Source organism: Schistocerca serialis, chromosome 2 (genome assembly GCF_023864345.2).
Source record: "Schistocerca serialis cubense isolate TAMUIC-IGC-003099 chromosome 2, iqSchSeri2.2, whole genome shotgun sequence".
Lineage (NCBI taxonomy): Eukaryota > Metazoa > Arthropoda > Insecta > Orthoptera > Acrididae > Schistocerca > Schistocerca serialis.
The window spans coordinates 856,532,469-856,550,621 of record NC_064639.1 but is presented as its reverse complement, the minus strand read 5'-3'; the positions used below and the strand labels follow the sequence as shown (position 1 = coordinate 856,550,621).

Sequence of the window (18,153 nt, the reverse complement as noted above, 5' to 3'; positions counted from 1 at the left end):
TTTCACATGCGCAACCTTTAAATACTAAAATTCATGTAAAATGGAACAAATTAAATTATTGTCCTGTTTCGAGACCTAGGTGAGGCAGAAGAGAGAGAGAGAGAGAGAGAGAGAGAGAGAGAGTAAATTGTATATTTCTTTCGGGAAATTGCAAACTATTTAAGCAGAATTCTGCTCTTGCGCTACCATCATTAGAAATAGTGACGCAATTTTTCAGGTTACTGAGGACTTCCGCCTCGTTGACTAAGTATTGGAGTCTATGCCGTTCATAGCACTTGGCGGAGTGCACAGTGCGAGAACGGGCTGTGGCGGCAGTTCGCGACCCCGCGCAACGCTAGCGGCTGGATACCTTGCGTAAGCGTCCCCAGAAACGATCCATTTATACGCATGCGCAAAAACCAGGCCCCGGCGGCAACTTTCACATTTTAGCCTGCACGGGTACACATTTTTTTACCGTTCCGTTCTTTTACGCCGTCTGAGGCACGAGCGGCCTTCTGCGCGAGGACAGTCGAACAGACTGTTGATTTCCTTGCTCTCAGAATATCTAGCGGCCTTGTTTCTTGCACACGTATTTAACTCAGGGATTAGGCGCATTTAGACACAGAAGTACACCTAGTAAGCAACGTCGAGCTGTTGCTATAAATGTGAATGAGGAATTTACCTAACGAGAACATTAGGAACGAAAAATTTCGTTCGCTGCATATTTTATAGGTTACCACCGTTAGGTCTGGCAGAAACGTTGGCGTTTCCTCGTAGAAATAAACCTGTGTCATGAACTGGTTTCGCCCACAGTCTCAATAGTTTCATTGAAATAATAATCAACTGTACGCTAAATTTTACACGATATTTCCTTAAGACTATTGTACCGCCCTCTCTTGAAGCAATAAGTCGTTTCATACTACGAAAGCTTTCACGACCTAAATCTTGCGGGTTGTATGGTCGTGGCCCGTCTAACTGTTTAGTTCCTAACATTTCCTCCAGAGCTACAGTGGACATCTTCAGAGCTGCGCCCGGTTTTTAGACCAACAAAGTGTGTCGAGCCCTCAGATCAGTAACAGATAAACGCTCATCTCTATCGGAATGATGTAGAAAATGTTCAAATGTCTGTGAAATCTTATGGGACTTAACTGCTAAGGTCATCAGTCCCTAAGCTTACACACTACTTAACTCGAACCTCCGCCGAGACCAGCCGCACAGTCCATGACTGCAGCGCCTAAGACCGCTCGGCTAATCCCGCGCGGCGGAATGATGTACAATAAGATTTCACGTACCTGTGGTAAGGCCTACATCGGAATTAAAAACAGAAGCGCGAATGCGCGCCTAATGGAACATAAATGCCTTTTACAACCAGAGAAAGTATAGAAATCAGCTGTAGTAGATAAAGAGTTATATATGCTAGCCATGAAGTACATATATGCATTGCTACCATGTAATTTTATAACAGCCTAAAGTGTCATATGAAAATATACCTATAAAAACGTTAATATTGTGATATGTGGTGAATCTTCTGTTTTGTTTTTCTGTGTAAAATATTTTTGTAATTAAAATCATAGTAAAAATGTTTGGTCAAAGATGTAGTTCAATTATTGTGGCCATTCTGTGCCGTCTTTTTTCGTCTTGCTGTTCGAGAGCAATCACATATACCGTATTTCTATGTACCATAACTTTAGATAAAATATAAGATATTTTTGAAATGTGCAAGTGGAATTTAATTGCAATATTCGACTTGATTATATCATATGACAATAACTACAACTTCTTATGAGTATTTGCATCTTTCTTTTCAGGGGCAGTAAAAAAAGAGTTGGTGACGAATTGATTGAGGATAGAACGACCGTGCACAATACGCTATCTCTCGTTTCCTATTTAATATAGCTAAGCAGAACCGCGCTGAGATCGAGTTGCCAATCATAGTAGGCTGATCGGTCAATTCCCTACGAACAATGATGTCGGCATTCACTTCAGTTGCTTGATGTATAGTGCCTCATATTTATAGGCCATAACGTCATAATTACCTGAATAAGTAATTTGCACTATTAACGGTAATCCTTAATTCCATTAATCTATATTTTTGGCTCATATTTGCCATCTTGAACGTTTCTCTCACCTGTCGCAGAATTGCATATTAAACAGTATTTATATTTGCCGTGACGTATTGGATTCAAATGGTTCTAAGCACTATGGGACTTAACAAAAAAAACAAAAAAAAAAAGGGTTCAAATGGCTCTGAGCACTATGGGACTCAACTTCTGAGGCCATTAGTCCCCTAGAACTTAGAACTAGTTAAACCTAACTAACCGAAGGACATCACACACATCCATGCCCGAGGCAGGATTCGGACCTGAGACCGTAGCAGCAGCGTGGTTCCCGACTGAAGTGCCTAGAAACACTCGGTCACAGCGGCCGGCCGTATTGGGAAAAGTCTTCATGATAGTAGTTCTGCTTAGCGATACTGAATAGCCTTTCCTTGCGATATAAATTCTAGAATGAAATTCTTCACAGAACATGATCTTCAGTGAGGAAACCGTTAAGTGAAGTTTCCCGAATCGTAAATTTTATCTACAATGTGAAACTATTATCCTTGTCTGTATCTAAAAATATATGCGTGGGAACAGTTTTAATGGAAAAGAGGACGCACGATAATTATATTTGGACATCGGCTCTACAGATTCAATATATAAGTTTTATCTTTGACAGACGACTGTTTGATAGTTTAGTTTTATCTTTGACAAGGGTTATATCTGTCGATCACGACCTGTTTTTCATGGTAAATATGTCGCTCTCGGACATCCGACACCTCAGTTAGCTAGACAGAATGGAAGCAGGAGCAGCTCTGAAGATGTCAAACGCACTTCTGGACGAAACTTAAGGAACAAAAAAGTTCCACTGATCACGACCATACAATCCGGAATAATCACCAGCAAATACGTCACTTGCAGCACGTCACACAGGGTGACAAATTTCCGTTGGTGGGAGGCCTGGAACGCAGTGCTATCAACCGCGCGAGGGCAGCTGATGATTTACTTCGTGGAAAGGCAGTGGTTCCGGTTCAAAGACTGAGGTGTCAGTATGCTACTGCCTACTAATGACTAACACTGCTGCAGGCTGAGGACCACACAAAGACTGGTCAGTGGTACGTCGTAGCCTAGGCGTAACCACTGACTTCATATTATCACTATTATTATTATTATTATTATTACAGTACAAGAACGAGCAACACCTGATGATAATAGAATGAGAAAGTTCTGTTCCTTGGAGATGGTTGCTAACGATAAGGACATTCGGCAGCTATTGTCACGACGTCTACACTGTCTCCACGTTAAGGAACAGCCATCAATTCGCATAAAGTCTGATACACGACTCATCTACGCCAGTTGCGTGAGAACCACTGGCACAAAACGTGCGTCCGTGTGTTAAGGTGACTGTGTTTCCGATGTATCTATATGGACGTGGTTGATATCATATCTAGAAAGCCAGTTTTAAACAGAGCAGGCTATCCTTCCTCTTGTAATTCCGTTGTTACGGCCTGTGTACGACCACCTTCACAGACTAGATTTTCCTCTTTGCTCTGAAAAGCTCTTCAACCCTACCCTTCTCCTCCGTTTCCCGTCTTACGAGGTGCTGGTGTCCTCTTCTGTTGTTTGTTCTGTTGGTGGTCATTTACATCTTTCCTACATCATTAGAGGCCTATCTGTCGCTTATCTGTGGCGTATTAGTTGTTGCGTTATTATATTTCCTGTTGTCCTTCCCTGCCACCTCGAACGCTATCCCAGTCCAGTCCAGCTTTCAGGCAAATTCCGGTATGGTTCCTTTGAAAGAGCACCGCCGACTTAATTCCCCATCTTCCTTGATTCGATTTTCGTCCCCACCTTTCACGTCATCTTTCTGGCCCAGTTATTTCCCAAGGAATTGTCTTACTTTTTCTGCACCATGTCAGCCTAATTTTGGCGTCTCAGTCACGTATAATACAGCGTTGCTCATTATTGCCTTGCAATCTCTGATCGATCAAGATGGCAAAATGGGTATTGTACTGGAACTGCGTTCTGAAGGATCGTATCAAATAAACCATGGGTTCCTTAAACTGCTTAAGACGGTATGGTTCCTTTCAAGCAGACAGGAAAGATTTCCATCCCGTAACATGTCCATTTCTAGCTTGTGCACTATCTCCTATAATCTTGTCATCTACTGAATATGAAACTGTAATCTTCCTTCCATCAATTTTGCAGTATATGTGTCTACCATCGTTTGACAGGTTGTTTTCGTTGCAGTCTTTTCTGGTCATACAGTAGGTCATTCGCACTTCCTTTTCCCTTTCCTCCACCTCACTGACTGCGGTTTTTTTTCCTCAGCTTTATCTTAAAAGACCGTTTTCCATGTTGTCTTCCAGTGTTTCTCAATCTCAAGTGGTGTCCAGTGTTTTTTGCTCTTTTTGTTGTAGAGAATTATAGTCTTACTCCTCTTCGAATTTTTCTCACGTTATCAACTGCTTTCCTTTCTTCTCCTTCAAGCCTGTCTCACTATCGTTACTATGTTCGCTATTGCTATGCACAACGTTCTGGCGCCTCTTGTCCGTCTTGGCCCCATTAGAAGACATCGTGAAAGTTTGGCCTCATGAAGTAGTTATTTATTATAACAGTTTTAACAGGCACGAAGAACTCGGTATAGTACACGCCGTTCATAGCTGTAATATCCGCCCCGATAGCTAAGTGGTCAGCACGACGGATTGCCGTCCTACGGGCCCGGGTTCGATTCCCGGTTGGGCCGAAGACTTTCTCCGCTCAGGGACTGGGTATTGTGTTGTCTTCATCATCATTTCATCCCCATCCGGCGCGCAGGTCTCCCAATGTGGCCTCGAATGTAATAAGACCTGCCCCGTAAGAGGCCTCCCGGCCAATGATGCCAAACGCTCATTTCATTTCCATAGCTGTAATAACAGAATAGCAGCACTTTTACGGATTTGGAACTGGTGTCTCTTGTGAGACCATGACTTTAAACCTCCCACTTGACTACGTCGAAAACAATACATTATGAAAATGTGTCATATTACTTACAAAACTGAGCTTCAAAACAATTTCGCGAATAACGAAAAATTACATGTTGTGATATATACTTGTCCACACTGTTACCTCTCCCGTAACAAAGGCATTTCAATTTTCCTCTGTTTTATCGTATGCTCTATAAACGTAATTTAATACATACTCTGTATATCCAGTTAATTAACCGGAGTTATGTCTCATGTGGTACAGCGACAAGACGAATTTCCACGCTTAGAGACGTCCAGGCAGTAGACAGAACAGTTCCACAGTATATCTATGTATCGAGGAACATAGTAACCTCCTCCAACGTGTAATTCCATAAAGCAGATCATCGTATAAATCGCTATTTATCGTATAAACGTGACCGTTTTACACTTGTATTAGTTTCATCTGTCATTATTATAGTGAGTGCAGCACCTGCGTCAAGATATATCGTGCGATTAATACTTGTCATTTACTACCCAATACTACAGCTGCTCCTTATCGTAAATACGGTATGTTTCATTTAAAGTCACAGTTGAGTGTTAGAGCACATGGCAGGTACTATTTCTGCTGCGAAAAATGATGTCAGATTCGAGTTCAAACTCTACGATGAACACTGGTGTTGCATTCATTGTAATAATGGCGCGCACGACGTCTTAATGATCACTAACCCAAGACGAAACAAGAAACGGTGATACGGAATGTATCTATGAAAATTAATTTATTACTATAAATTACTGTGTGTTCCTACGCACAAAATATCCATGTTTATCTGTTCTTTCTCGTACTAAAGAAATAATAAAAAAATTATACTAGGCATGAAATATGGAAAATTGCTTCGTAGATATCAGGCCTAATATTCAATCTCTAATGATCTTAATATCAACGGGATTTTAGCTAGTGTAGGTTATGCAAGAAAATTTGGAACATTACGCTCGATGATGTTAACGTGCGATCGCCGAATATGGCGATGACTACTTTAATTCCTGTACGCCTCTCTGACTTGGAAAGCTGTTTCGAGTCCTCAAATGTCACCTGCAGGTCCTCTAGGAGTGTCCAAAGTGCTGTAATTAAATCAGGAGGTTGGATATTACGGTCAGTGAAAGTGAGTTACGAAACCGGCAATCTATCTCTCGCACCAGGTACCCACTGAACTTGGTGATGTAAGTTTGTGAATGGTCTCCGTTGGCTGCTACATACTGTCTACCAAACGCTGCAAGATACTCCAGGAAATTAACGTGAGACTCTTACCGCCCAAGAAAATTCCTGTGCAACGACCTCGCGGTCGAGGGAACGTTAAATCGCGTAATAAACATACAGTCCTTCATAATACTTCCTTATACAGAGAAATATTCATTTCTGTGTCTCTTTGCTGAATCTCCGCACAAATTATATTGAACTATTTAGTTGTAGATGGAATATTTATTAACAACATACATTAGTAATTAGTGTAATCAACATTATCTAAGAATTGGTGATTAAATGAGTGCATAGAGCTTCAGATTGTTGTCTGTGCTTTGTACTTTATAATCTAGATCGCTTTAGTACATTTATTTTAAAAATTATTTTATTTTTCAAAGTAGTGAAACAGGTGTAACAACGTCGCTTCTCCCCAACACTAAGGAAAAACATTCAAAGTTGCAAATTTCACTGTTATCTACTTGTGACTAGTTTCTTGTAGGATCCATTGTTGCGAAATACTATTTTGACTATCTGGTACGTATACTTTGAATCGATACGTTCTGTGTTTTTGACGTACGCATAATAATATGGTAACGGCTGAATTACACATCAATGTAATTTTGGTTTCCTGTTCTATAGGATGATTTGATAATGAGTCCCGATCTGCAACTGGTCGACAAGTAAATAAAAGTGAAAATTGCAACTTTGGCGTTCTTGCGTTGTGTTGATTAACACAAGTTGCTGCCCTGCATTTACTCCAGCATGCTGAAAGTTCGTCCTTTCTTCTTCCTAGCTTCGTTCATATACCAAACTGTAATCGAACGTGTAGTAGTGTAAAAATTTGCTGAAGATACATTTAATTTGATTATTTCCATTGGTTGGGTTAAATTGTGTTGAATACCCGACGCTACAACTTATAAATATACTGTATGTAATAAGAAAAGGAAAATGAGCATTCTGACTAATTTCTCGAATGTTTGCAATTACTTTCATTGTTTGAGATGTTTTTTGTTTTTGTTAAGATAAAACTTGTTAATATGCCTTCGGTTTAAATTCTGCATTATTTGTAAGTGGTAATTAAAAGAATACAATAACCAAAAAGATACTCCCTGAGATGTTATATATATATATATATATTTGACACATGTCCTACATGCTTTGACATACGTTACTTCTGAAAACCATAATGAAAAATCGTAGCAAGATTACATTACAATGGCCCACTCACAAAAGGTCCTTTTGTGACCTGTGTTTAATTTGCGATAAGTTTTCCGCCGTTGAAGATGGTTTAAGACCGAAACCGGTAGCAGAATAATGTCATTATCAGATACAGAACAGTGAAAAACATTTTGTAGTATTCAAAGAGACAGATATTCCAGAAATTAAAAATTTGGCTGTGTAGATGGCCTTTATGAAGGCACGCACCTTGTCTCAACGTTGCAAGAATTTTTCCTTTAGTAGCGGCCAATACTTCCGTCATGCAATACGCTAATACACTGTAATCGCATTCGGCACATATCCCCGTCCAATCAACCAGGTGAAGATTTTCCGCCATTTCCCTAAATCGATCCAGGCGGAGGTCAGATGGGTTCCTTGGAAAGGGCACGGCCAGTTTCCTCCTTCACCCTTGCAAACATTCTGAGTTTGTAGACCGTCTCTAATGACGTCGATGTCGACGAGACGTGAAAACTTAATATTCCTTCCTCTTCCTTTAATACGCTTCTACTGGCTCTGAGCACTATGGGACTTACGGTTCAATCCCGCGTCCGGCCATCCTGATTTAGGTTTTCCGTGATTTCCCTAAATCGGTCTAGGCAAATGCCGGGATGGTTCCTTTGAAAGGGCACGGCCGCTTTCCTTCCCTAATCCGATGAGACCGATAACCTCACTGTCTGGTCTTCTCCTTGAAACAACCCAACCCACTATGGGACTTAACTTCTGAGGTCATCAGTCCCCTAGAACTTAGAACTACTTAAACCTAACGAACCTAAGGACATCACACACATCCATGCCCGAGGCAGGATTCGAACCTGCGACCGTAGCGATCGCGCGGTTCCAGACTGTAGCGCCTAGAACCGCTCGGCCACCATAGCCGGCACGCTTCTACAGCAGCCTCATAATTTTTCCTCATTGCATGAGTGAAATCCATTGTAGTCTAAGTGGAGAAACTTAAGTCAGCCATTGCAACTTAACTGTGGGAATTATTTTCTTTGTCATTTACAGTCGTTACTGAATATACATTCATGTTCAGAAAAAAAAACGAACACCTTGAACAACTAGAGATAGGATGTTCATATTGGTTGCTTAGTGGATTTGCGGGAGGGAACCAACAGCGAGGTCACCGGTCCCATCGGTTTAGGGAAGGACGGGGAAGAAGTCGGCCGTGCCTTTTTAAAGGAACCGTCCCAGCATTTGTCTGAAGCGAATTAAGGAAATCACGGATAACCTGAATCAGGATGGTCGGATACGTGTTTGAGCCGTCGTCCGTCACAGGGCAAGTGACTTTCAAGTACAACGTCTAACCTTTACGGGAATATATGCAAAAATGGTTCAAATGGCTCTGAGCACTATGGGACTTAACTTCTGTGGTCATCAGTCCCCTAGAACTTAGAACTACTTAAACCGAACTAACCTAAGGACATCACACACATCCATGCCCAAGGCAGGATTCGTACCTGCGACCGTAGCGGTCGTGCAGTTCCAGACTGCAGCGCCTAGAACCGCTCGGCCACCCCGGCCGGCTCGAGGGCTGGTCCGGCAAAAATTTTCATTGCCGTCATTCCACTATACAGCTGATGGTTGTCCACATTCACAACAGAGAATACATCTCATGTATTCAGAGGACTCGGTTTGTCCGGAAAGTACAGTATAACTAAGTTGTTAGAGTCTGGCCCACTGCCAGAGGCTACAGCCGTGGTCAGAGACTTACTGTTGAGATCGATGACCTCGTTGGAGAGGTCGGCGGGCGCCTGCTTGGTGGGCTTGCGCACGCGGTTGAGCACCTCGCTGACGTCGATCTTGATGGGCGCCGGCTTGGTGGTGGCCTCGAGGCTGACGGTGCGCGCCACCTTGCTCCAGTCCACGTCCTTGGCGTTGGGGCCTCGCGACACGCCGCGCAGCTCCTCCCTGCAAGAAAAACAACTCACCTCGTTCACCATCCGCAACAATTCCATTTAAAACCCCAATAAATGTTATTGTCATACTGGCAATCCCATATTGGTAAATAAAAGTATTTATTTTTTCGTATGCAAGTTGTCGTGTCTCATACACTAAAAATCCAAAGAAACTGGTACACCGCGAGCACGCAGAAGTGCCGCAGCACGACGTGGCATGGACTCGACTACTGTCTGAAGTAGCGCTGGAGGGAACTGACACTATGAATCCTCAAGGGCTGTCCATAAATCCTAAGAGTACGATGGGGTGGGGATCTCTTCTGAACAGCACGTTGCAAGACACCCAAGATATGCTCAATAACGTTCATGTTTGGGGAGCTTCGTGCCAGCGGAAGTGTTTAAACTCAGAAGAGTGTTCCTGGTGCCACTCTGTAGCAGTTCTGGACTTGTGGCCTTTTGCATTGTCCCATTGGAATTGCCACAGTCCGTCTAAATGAATGGATTCAGGTGATCAGACAGGATGCTTACGTACGTGTCACCTGTCAGAGTCGTATCTAGACGTAGCAGGGGTCCCATATCACTCCAACTGCACACGCCTCACGCCACTACGGAGCCTCCACCAGCTTGAACACTACCCTGCTGACATGCAGGATCCATGGATTCATGAGGTCTCCATACCCGTACAAGTCCATCCGCTCGATATAATTTGAAACGTGGTGTTATAGTCGGCGCACGACCAGGCAACATGTTTCCAGTCATCAAAAGTCCAATGTCGGCGTTGAGGGGCCCAGGCGCGGCGTAAGGCTTCGTGTCACGCCATCATCAAGGGTACACGAATGGGCTTCCCGGCTCCGAAAGACGATATCGATGATGTTTCGTTGAATAGTTCGCACACTGACACTTGCTGATGGCCCAGCATTGAAATCTGCAGCAATTTACGGAAGGGCTGCACTTCTGTCACATTGAACGATTCTGTTCAGTCGTAGTTGGTCCCTTTCTTGCAGGATCTTTTTCCGGCAGCAGCGATGTAGGAGATATGATGTTTTACCGGATTCCTGATATTCACGGTACGCTAGTGAAATGGTCATACGGGAAAATCCCAACTTCATCGCTACCTCGGAGATGCTGTGTCCCATCGCTCGTGCGCCGACTATAACACCACGTTCACACTCACTTACATCTTGATAAGCTGCCATTGTAGCAGCAGTAACCTATCTAATAACTGCGCGAGACATGGTTTTTCTCATTTAGGCATTGCCGATCGCAGCGCCGTATTTTGCGTTTACATATCTCTTTATTTGAATAAGTATGCCTATACCAGTTTCTTCGGCGCTTCAGTAATTATCACACTGACAAGTTGTTGGATGTACAAGAGCAAATATTTTGTTGTATGGTCACAACCTGTACCTTTTTTATCAAATGGTTCAAATGGCTCTGAGCACTACGGGACTTAACATCTGAGGTCATCAGTCTCCTAGAACTTAGAACTACTTAAACCTGACTAACCAAAGCACATCACACACATCCATGCCCGAGAAAGAATTCGAACCTGCGACCGTAGCGGTCCCGCGGTTCCAGACTGAAGCACCTAGACCCGCTCTGCCACAACGGCCGGCCCTTTTTTATCGGCCGAGACATTAAATCAGCTAGGAACTAGGGTAGTCGTAGGATGAAAGATAGACTTCTTTCCACAACACTCGCTATTTATTGGAAAGAGGAGCACAATGGTGAGACCTTGTTAAAGTTTATAGCTGTCGCGACTCATTTACAAAGGCTCTAAGTCGTAGCCTTCCCAAATTATGCAGAATGTTCCACGAGGAACTCAGTATTCAGGAATATTTCAGGAAACATTATTCGAAAAAAGGCTAGTGAAAGTGGGTTCGAAAATGTATACGCTAAGGGCTATGAGCTTTTCTTCATCTTTGATACTGTGAAACAAATGTCTTCCACTGCAAGTACTTTGCTTTCTATATTTTTAGAGATAGTAGAATGGACCAAAAGCAAAAAAAAAAAAAAGTATGGAAAAAATCGGTTCTTAAGTGCATACCTTAGAGCTATGAGCACTTGTTCATCTTGGATAATATGAAACACATTTCTTCCACTCATAGCTCTTAAGGTAAGCATTTTAGAGATCCCGTTTACTAGACAATGTTTTCTTGTTTTGGTACATACTACCGCCAACCAAAATATGGAAAGCAAAGATCTTGCAGCAGAGAGATTTGGCTCACAGTATCGAAGATGAAGAAGTGCTCATAGCTGACAACGTACGCGTTTTACAGCCCAAGTTTACTAGACTTTTTGGTTCGAATGATTGTTCCAGTCATATCCCTTAATACTGACAGTTCGTCCTGGGTCACCAGAAAGGATTATTCAAAACAATCTAGGTACCAAAAAATGCTTGCTTTGAGGTACGGTAACGTGTGATCGTGTAAATGGAAACAACAACTCAAGAACTTTTTTTGTAATTTTGATCTATAAAAACATGCCTACGTGACCAACAAGAAGACATTTTGCGTAGCTCATACTGCAGTTGAATGAGGACAGTGATAATTTCATTTTACAACAGGATAGTGCTCCATTGGACTTCCACAACAATGTTCGTGAATTCTTGGATAGTGAGCTCCTACGAGGATGGATCTGCTGTGTCTTAGCTGACAATCTCCAGTTGCTAGCATGGTTCTCACATTCTCTAGATCTGACACAGTGTGATTTTTACTTGTGGAGTTACATCAAAGATACTGTTTTTACACCTGCACTTCGACACACAATTGCTGCCTTACGGCAAAGTATCAGAGCAGCTGTGAGTGACATCGATGCCGACGCTTTAGGGTGGCGGTAACTGGACTAACGACTGGACGTGTGTCGTGTAACTAAAGTTCACACACTCAACATTCCGTTATTAGCTACCTTTTGTTTACGACAGATATTTCTTATATTTAGTACTGTATATAGTGGTGTCCATTACAGCTACAGAGCTTGTTCTTGGGATACTCTTTTTGTTTCTTTACTAACAATTTTTTTTCTGTTATGGATATGTGATTGATGGTAATACACTCCTGGAAATTGAAATAAGAACACCGTGAATTCATTGTCCCAGGAAGGGGAAACTTTATTGACACATTCCTGGGGTCAGATACATCACATGATCACACTGACAGAACCACAGGCACATAGACACAGGCAACAGAGCATGCACAATGTCGGCACCAGTACAGTGTATATCCACCTTTCGCAGCAATGCAGGCTGCTATTCTCCCATGGAGACGATCGTACAGATGCTGGATGTAGTCCTGTGGAACGGCATGCCTCAGTTGGACCAGCGTTCGTGCTGGACGTGCAGACCGCGTGAGACGATGCTTCATCCAGTCCCAAACATGCTCAATGGGGGACAGATCCGGAGATCTTGCTGGCCAGGGTAGTTGACTTACACCTTCTAGAGCACGTTGGGTGGCACGGGATACAGGCGGACGTGCATTGTCCTGTTGGAACAGCAAGTTCCCTTGCCGGTCTAGGAATGGTAGAACGATGGGTTCGATGACGGTTTGGATGTACCCTGCACTATTCAGTGTCCCCTCGACGATCACCAGTGGTGTACGGCCAGTGTAGGAGATCGCTCCCCACACCATGATGCCGGGTGTTGGCCCTGTGTGCCTCGGTCGTATGCAGTCCTGATTGTGGCGCTCACCTGCACGGCGCCAAACACGCATACGACCATCATTGGCACCAAGGCAGAAGCGACTCTCATCGCTGAAGACGACACGTCTCCATTCGTCCCTCCATTCACGCCTGTCGCGACACCACTGGAGGCGGGCTGCACGATGTTGGGGCGTGAGCGGAAGACGGCCTAACGGTGTGCGGAACCGTAGCCCAGCTTCATGGAGACGGTTGCGAATGGTCCTCGCCGATACCCCAGGAGCAACAGTGTCCCTAATTCGCTGGGAAGTGGCGTTGCGGTCCCCTACGGCACTGCGTAGGATCCTACGGTCTTGGCGTGCATCCGTGCGTCGCTGCGGTCCGGTCCCAGGTCGACGGGCACGTGCACCTTCCGCCGACCACTGGCGACAACATCGATGTACTGTGGAGACCTCACGCCCCACGTGTTGAACAATTCGGCGGTACGTCCACCCGGCCTCCCGCATGCCCTCTATACACCCTCGCTCAAAGTCCGTCAACTGCACGTAAGGTTCACGTCCACGCTGTCGCGGCATGCTACCAGTGTTAAAGACTGCGATGGAGCTCCGTATGCCACGGCAAACTGGCTGACACTGACGGCGGCGGTGCACAAATGCTGCGCAGCTAGCGCCATTCGACGGCCAACACCGCGGTTCCTGGTGTGTCCGCTGTGCCGTGCGTGTGATCATTGCTTGTACAGCCCTCTCGCAGTGTCCGGAGCAAGTATGGTGGGTCTGACACACCGGTGTCAATGTGTTCTTTTTTCCATTTCCAGGAGTGTAGTTGTTCGCGATGTAATAGATTCCTGTAATCAAAACTGCATGTGTTTCTTACGTTTAAAAGAAAAAAAAATCGCTACTGACATGACGTCATGGCCGCCATATCGTTTACGTTTCTCGCATGTGTACAACACCACTGGCAGAAGTTTAACTAAGACTGGTAGAACAAATCCCTCTTTATCCGTCTCTTCATGTCTGCTTAACTACAACTGCCTACATCCCCATCATCTTGCTTGCCGAGATAAACCTTTGTTTCCCTCTTGATATCTCAGTATGTGACTTAGCGAACTATCCCTTATTTTAATCAAGTTTTTCCATAAAGCTGTTTCCTCCCAAATTCTATGCAGGTCCTCTTCATTATTTATTCTATGCACTCGTAAGATCTCGAGCATTCTTCTGCAACACGACGTTATGATAGTTTCCACTCTCTTCTTGACGATTCCTTGAAGCCTCAGGAAGTGTCCTTTGAACCCTTCTTTTAGTAAGCTTGTGCCATTAATTTCCTTTTTCCCAATTCTATTGAGTACGTCCACATTTGTTATTTGATATACATATGCAGTCTTTAGCATTCTTTCGTAGCACCGCGTTTCAAACGTTTCTGTTCTCTTCTTGTCTGAACTACTTTTTGCCCACAACCCAGACAAATAACTTCCGAAAAGTATTCCGAATACTTAAATTTATATTTGATGTTAGCAAATTTCTGTTTTGCGGAAATGTTTTCCTTGCTACTGCTAGTCTACATTTTACATTCTCATTATTTGACCATTGTCAGTTATTTTGTTGCCAAAATATAAAAGTCAACCATTACTTTTGGTAATTAGTAATAAGCTGTTTAGCCGGCCGCGGTGGTCTAGCGGTTAAGGCGCTCAGTCCGGAACAGCGCGACGGCTACGGTCGCAGGTTCGAATCCTGCCTCGGGCATGGATGTGTGTGATGTCCTTAGGTTAGTTAGGTTTAAGTAGTTCTAAGTTCTAGGGGACTGATGACCACAGATGTTAAGTCCCATCATGCTCAGAGCCAACAAGCTGTTTAGCTTATTGCATTACATCGCATTATTTGTTATCGGAATAACAGTTCTGGCCGAAAAAGATATTTTGAGACGCCAAGTACTGCTCGGGCCCTGCTTAAAAGTTGTGAGGATTGTCTTTGTAGTAGTATTACGAAATCTTACTTTTAGTCCCTTGTGTAGCTGTTAACTAAAGCAGTAACCAACGTTTGGAGACTTGCCGTCCTCATGCTACAGAATGAAACAAGCGAAAGAATTTTCTCCACACTACCGCGCCTCCTGGCCAACAGAACGATAACAATTTACTGTTGTTTCATATAAGTATTTCACTTGAAAGTAACTAACGAATTTGGTGGGATTGACCAATAGATACTGATGCTGTATAATGAACCCGATCAGAGCACTCATTGGAAGAAAGGCCAAGGAATGCGTACTGCGACGTGTGAATACTTTAAGTTTTGTGTCTGCCACACCAGTTAGTTGGTCACGAATGTGGTAATTAAGAAAGTCACGTAAGTTACATAGCTTCTTTTCCTAGCATACATGGGAGAGCGGAACAGTTTGTTCAGTACGTTAACCCACACGGCACACAACCCCGTGTAGCATCTGACTACGATCTGCTCATTATATTTTCTACACCCTCTAGGAGTTTGTAAGCGGAATTTACAGACATCCCAAGGTTGCTGTTTCTGTCTCACTTAAACATCTCCCGCTAAGGATTTACCATCATCATCGATTATTTGCTTTCTGATAAATGTGAAAATACACAATGAGGATGGAGTTCTTAAAACGATTTAGTTTCATACCTTTTTCCCTTTAAAAGCTACAGCCTACGAGCTCTAAAAAGCTGATTCTGCAATACGTATTGCAGTTTCTTACTCCAGAACCCCCTCTCCCCCTCTCCCTCTTCCTCCAGTCTCGACGTAATGCGATTCATCATGTGTCGCGTCATTAACGTACTTGATTCTTTTCTTACCTGCAGATTTTTCAACTTCCTATCGATTAGCCTACTCAACTAAATTGTCTTTTTGTGACGCCGTCTCACTTCAGAAAATTTGGTGGATACCGAAAAATTTGCTACAGGCAACAAACTTCCGTTTAGGGTGCGAATGAAAGCGGATGTATTTTGTCAGAGTTTTCCTTCTAAATGTACTAGCATGAGTTTTGAGACGAAGGAACGGTTTCTTACAAAACAGTTTAAAGAAAATGATGAATGCTATTTCCGTTTCTCCTTTTTCTTCTAGAATTCGCTAGATTAAATGCTCTGCATAACTGCGTGATCTAACAGGCTTAGCAGAAATGTTCTAGCAGACCTGTTGCGAAAGTACGTTTTAGTTTGTGTAAACTGAGGACGGAGGTGACGTCATGCAGCGGATGTGAAAGTACGGTCTAACTTGCGCAACGCAAATGCTTATTACAATCACGCAAAATAATGACGGGACTAACCGAGCCTTGTTTCGAAACTTTTTAACATGAAGTGCTATAAAAAAGCATTTCTGCCCGACTTTCACGACCTGTAATTATGGTACATACTGACTTAGAAAATACTAAAACTGAAATAAAGTTTTACTTCGAAAATTTTTTCCAGTTTCATGTGACGTGCAATAATGATCGATTTCAAGATAAAATAAAATCATTTTGGTCTGACAAGGTGTTAGTTGTTTGTAATATGCGCTGCAAAAGTGGGTGACACGTTGTCTAATGGACGATCCAAACGTTTCAGTTTCAAGGCATTGCTGGAGGTTATTTGCAACGTGACGCGACTCAAATGTGTGTATATAAGCACCGACATGTACGGAAAGCATTACTGTGGCATTGGTGCCATTCCGACTTGCGTACGGTAAATGCTGAAGGATGAACAATGGCGACGTTATTGTCAAACCCTTCCTAACGGGACCAACGAGCTGTAATTCTTGTCTTGGACGCCGATGGACGAACACCAGTAGACATCCACCGGAGAATGAAGAACGTGTATGGGGCAGCATGTTACTCCAAAACCGCCGTTGTGGAATGGTGCGCCAAATACCGTGCTAGTCACGATTCGACACCCATATTCCAAATGTAAAGCAGAAATTACGCCATCTCAAGTGAGTGACACTCGAGCATGCGCCCTACAGTCCTGATCTCTCCCCACGCGATTATCACGGTTTCGGTTCCTTAAAAAAGGCATTGAATGGTGGTCAAGGTCCCGTCCAACGAGGATGTGTAGCAGATAGTTTCGGACTTGTTCACGCAGCAGGACACGGTGCTTTACCCAACGGGTATCTGCAACCTGGTGCATCGGTGTGATGATTGCTTCAATGCTTACGGCGCTTTTGCCCGACTTGCATACCAATTCTGGACTTCTGAACGGAAAGTTTTTGATTTACCTTGAGGTAAGATGAGGTAAATCCGACCGAGTGGGTAAACCCGACCGCCCTCTATTTGTAAGAAGCGACAAATCAGAGCGATTTCGCATTAGTGTTACCACATAGAGCATTCGAAATAACGAAAATGTCATCTTGACAGCTTTTCCGCATTTGACATTTAGAAACCCAAAAGACAACAAGTGTGTTTTCGAATGTTTCACTTTAATTTTTGTGCGAATTCATCACTAGATTTACCTTACTAAATAAAACAATCGCAAAACAAACGGTAAGTGGTATTTGCAGTGCTTTTAGTGATCTGTTCAGTGTATGTATCGTTTTTGTTGGAAATGTCGTGTAAATTGTTTCTAAGTGTGTTAAATGAAACATGGCATGGTGGGGTAAATCGGACTGCTAAATGGTGGGGTAAAGCTGACCGCATATTTTTTATCGTTTATGTGTATGGAATCATTTATTCATGTAAACAAAGTGAATTTTTGTTTATTTTTAGGAAAATGGTACGAAATTACAAACAAAAGACGACAAAAAGCAATCAAAACGATATTCGCCGAGCAGTTGCTGCAATGCAAATGGGAATGTCTTTACGAGCTGTCACTCGTGATTTCAACATTCAGAGATCGACATTACTGTTGCATCGCCGTGCAATGAAATCATTTTTTTTTTCGATTAAAATTTACATTCATTTAACTTGCAGTACATGTAGTACTCTAAACATTTTTATTTTCTTGAATACATTTTGTTCATTTATGTAGAAAACCTAATTGCTTATAATTATTTCCCAAAAACTGTTCATTTAGAACTATTTCTGTGCAAAATCAGCCAAACAAATAGGGGGTTGGATATACTGCACCATTTTTGCAAATGGGAAAAATGGACGCTTCTTAAAATACGGAATCTCAAAAACTATTGATGGTATAACAAAAACATTTTTCAAACGGTTGCTCCTTTATATTACCTATAATTTAACGTATATAACGTTAAGATCCGACCTCGGATAAGCGGTTTATAGCAACAAGA

At 43.0% G+C, this 18,153-nt stretch overlaps 1 protein-coding gene across 1 annotated transcript in view; it reads right to left on the bottom strand.

Annotated features, from left to right (window-relative positions):
• Positions 1-18,153, bottom strand: part of LOC126458157 (probable chitinase 10) — a 393,594-nt gene that overhangs the window by 71,659 nt on the left and 303,782 nt on the right. Inside the window, exon 9 of the mRNA XM_050095020.1 lies at positions 9,130-9,326. Coding sequence (XP_049950977.1) covers positions 9,130-9,326 — 197 coding nt within the window. The remainder of the gene's footprint in view (positions 1-9,129; positions 9,327-18,153) is intronic.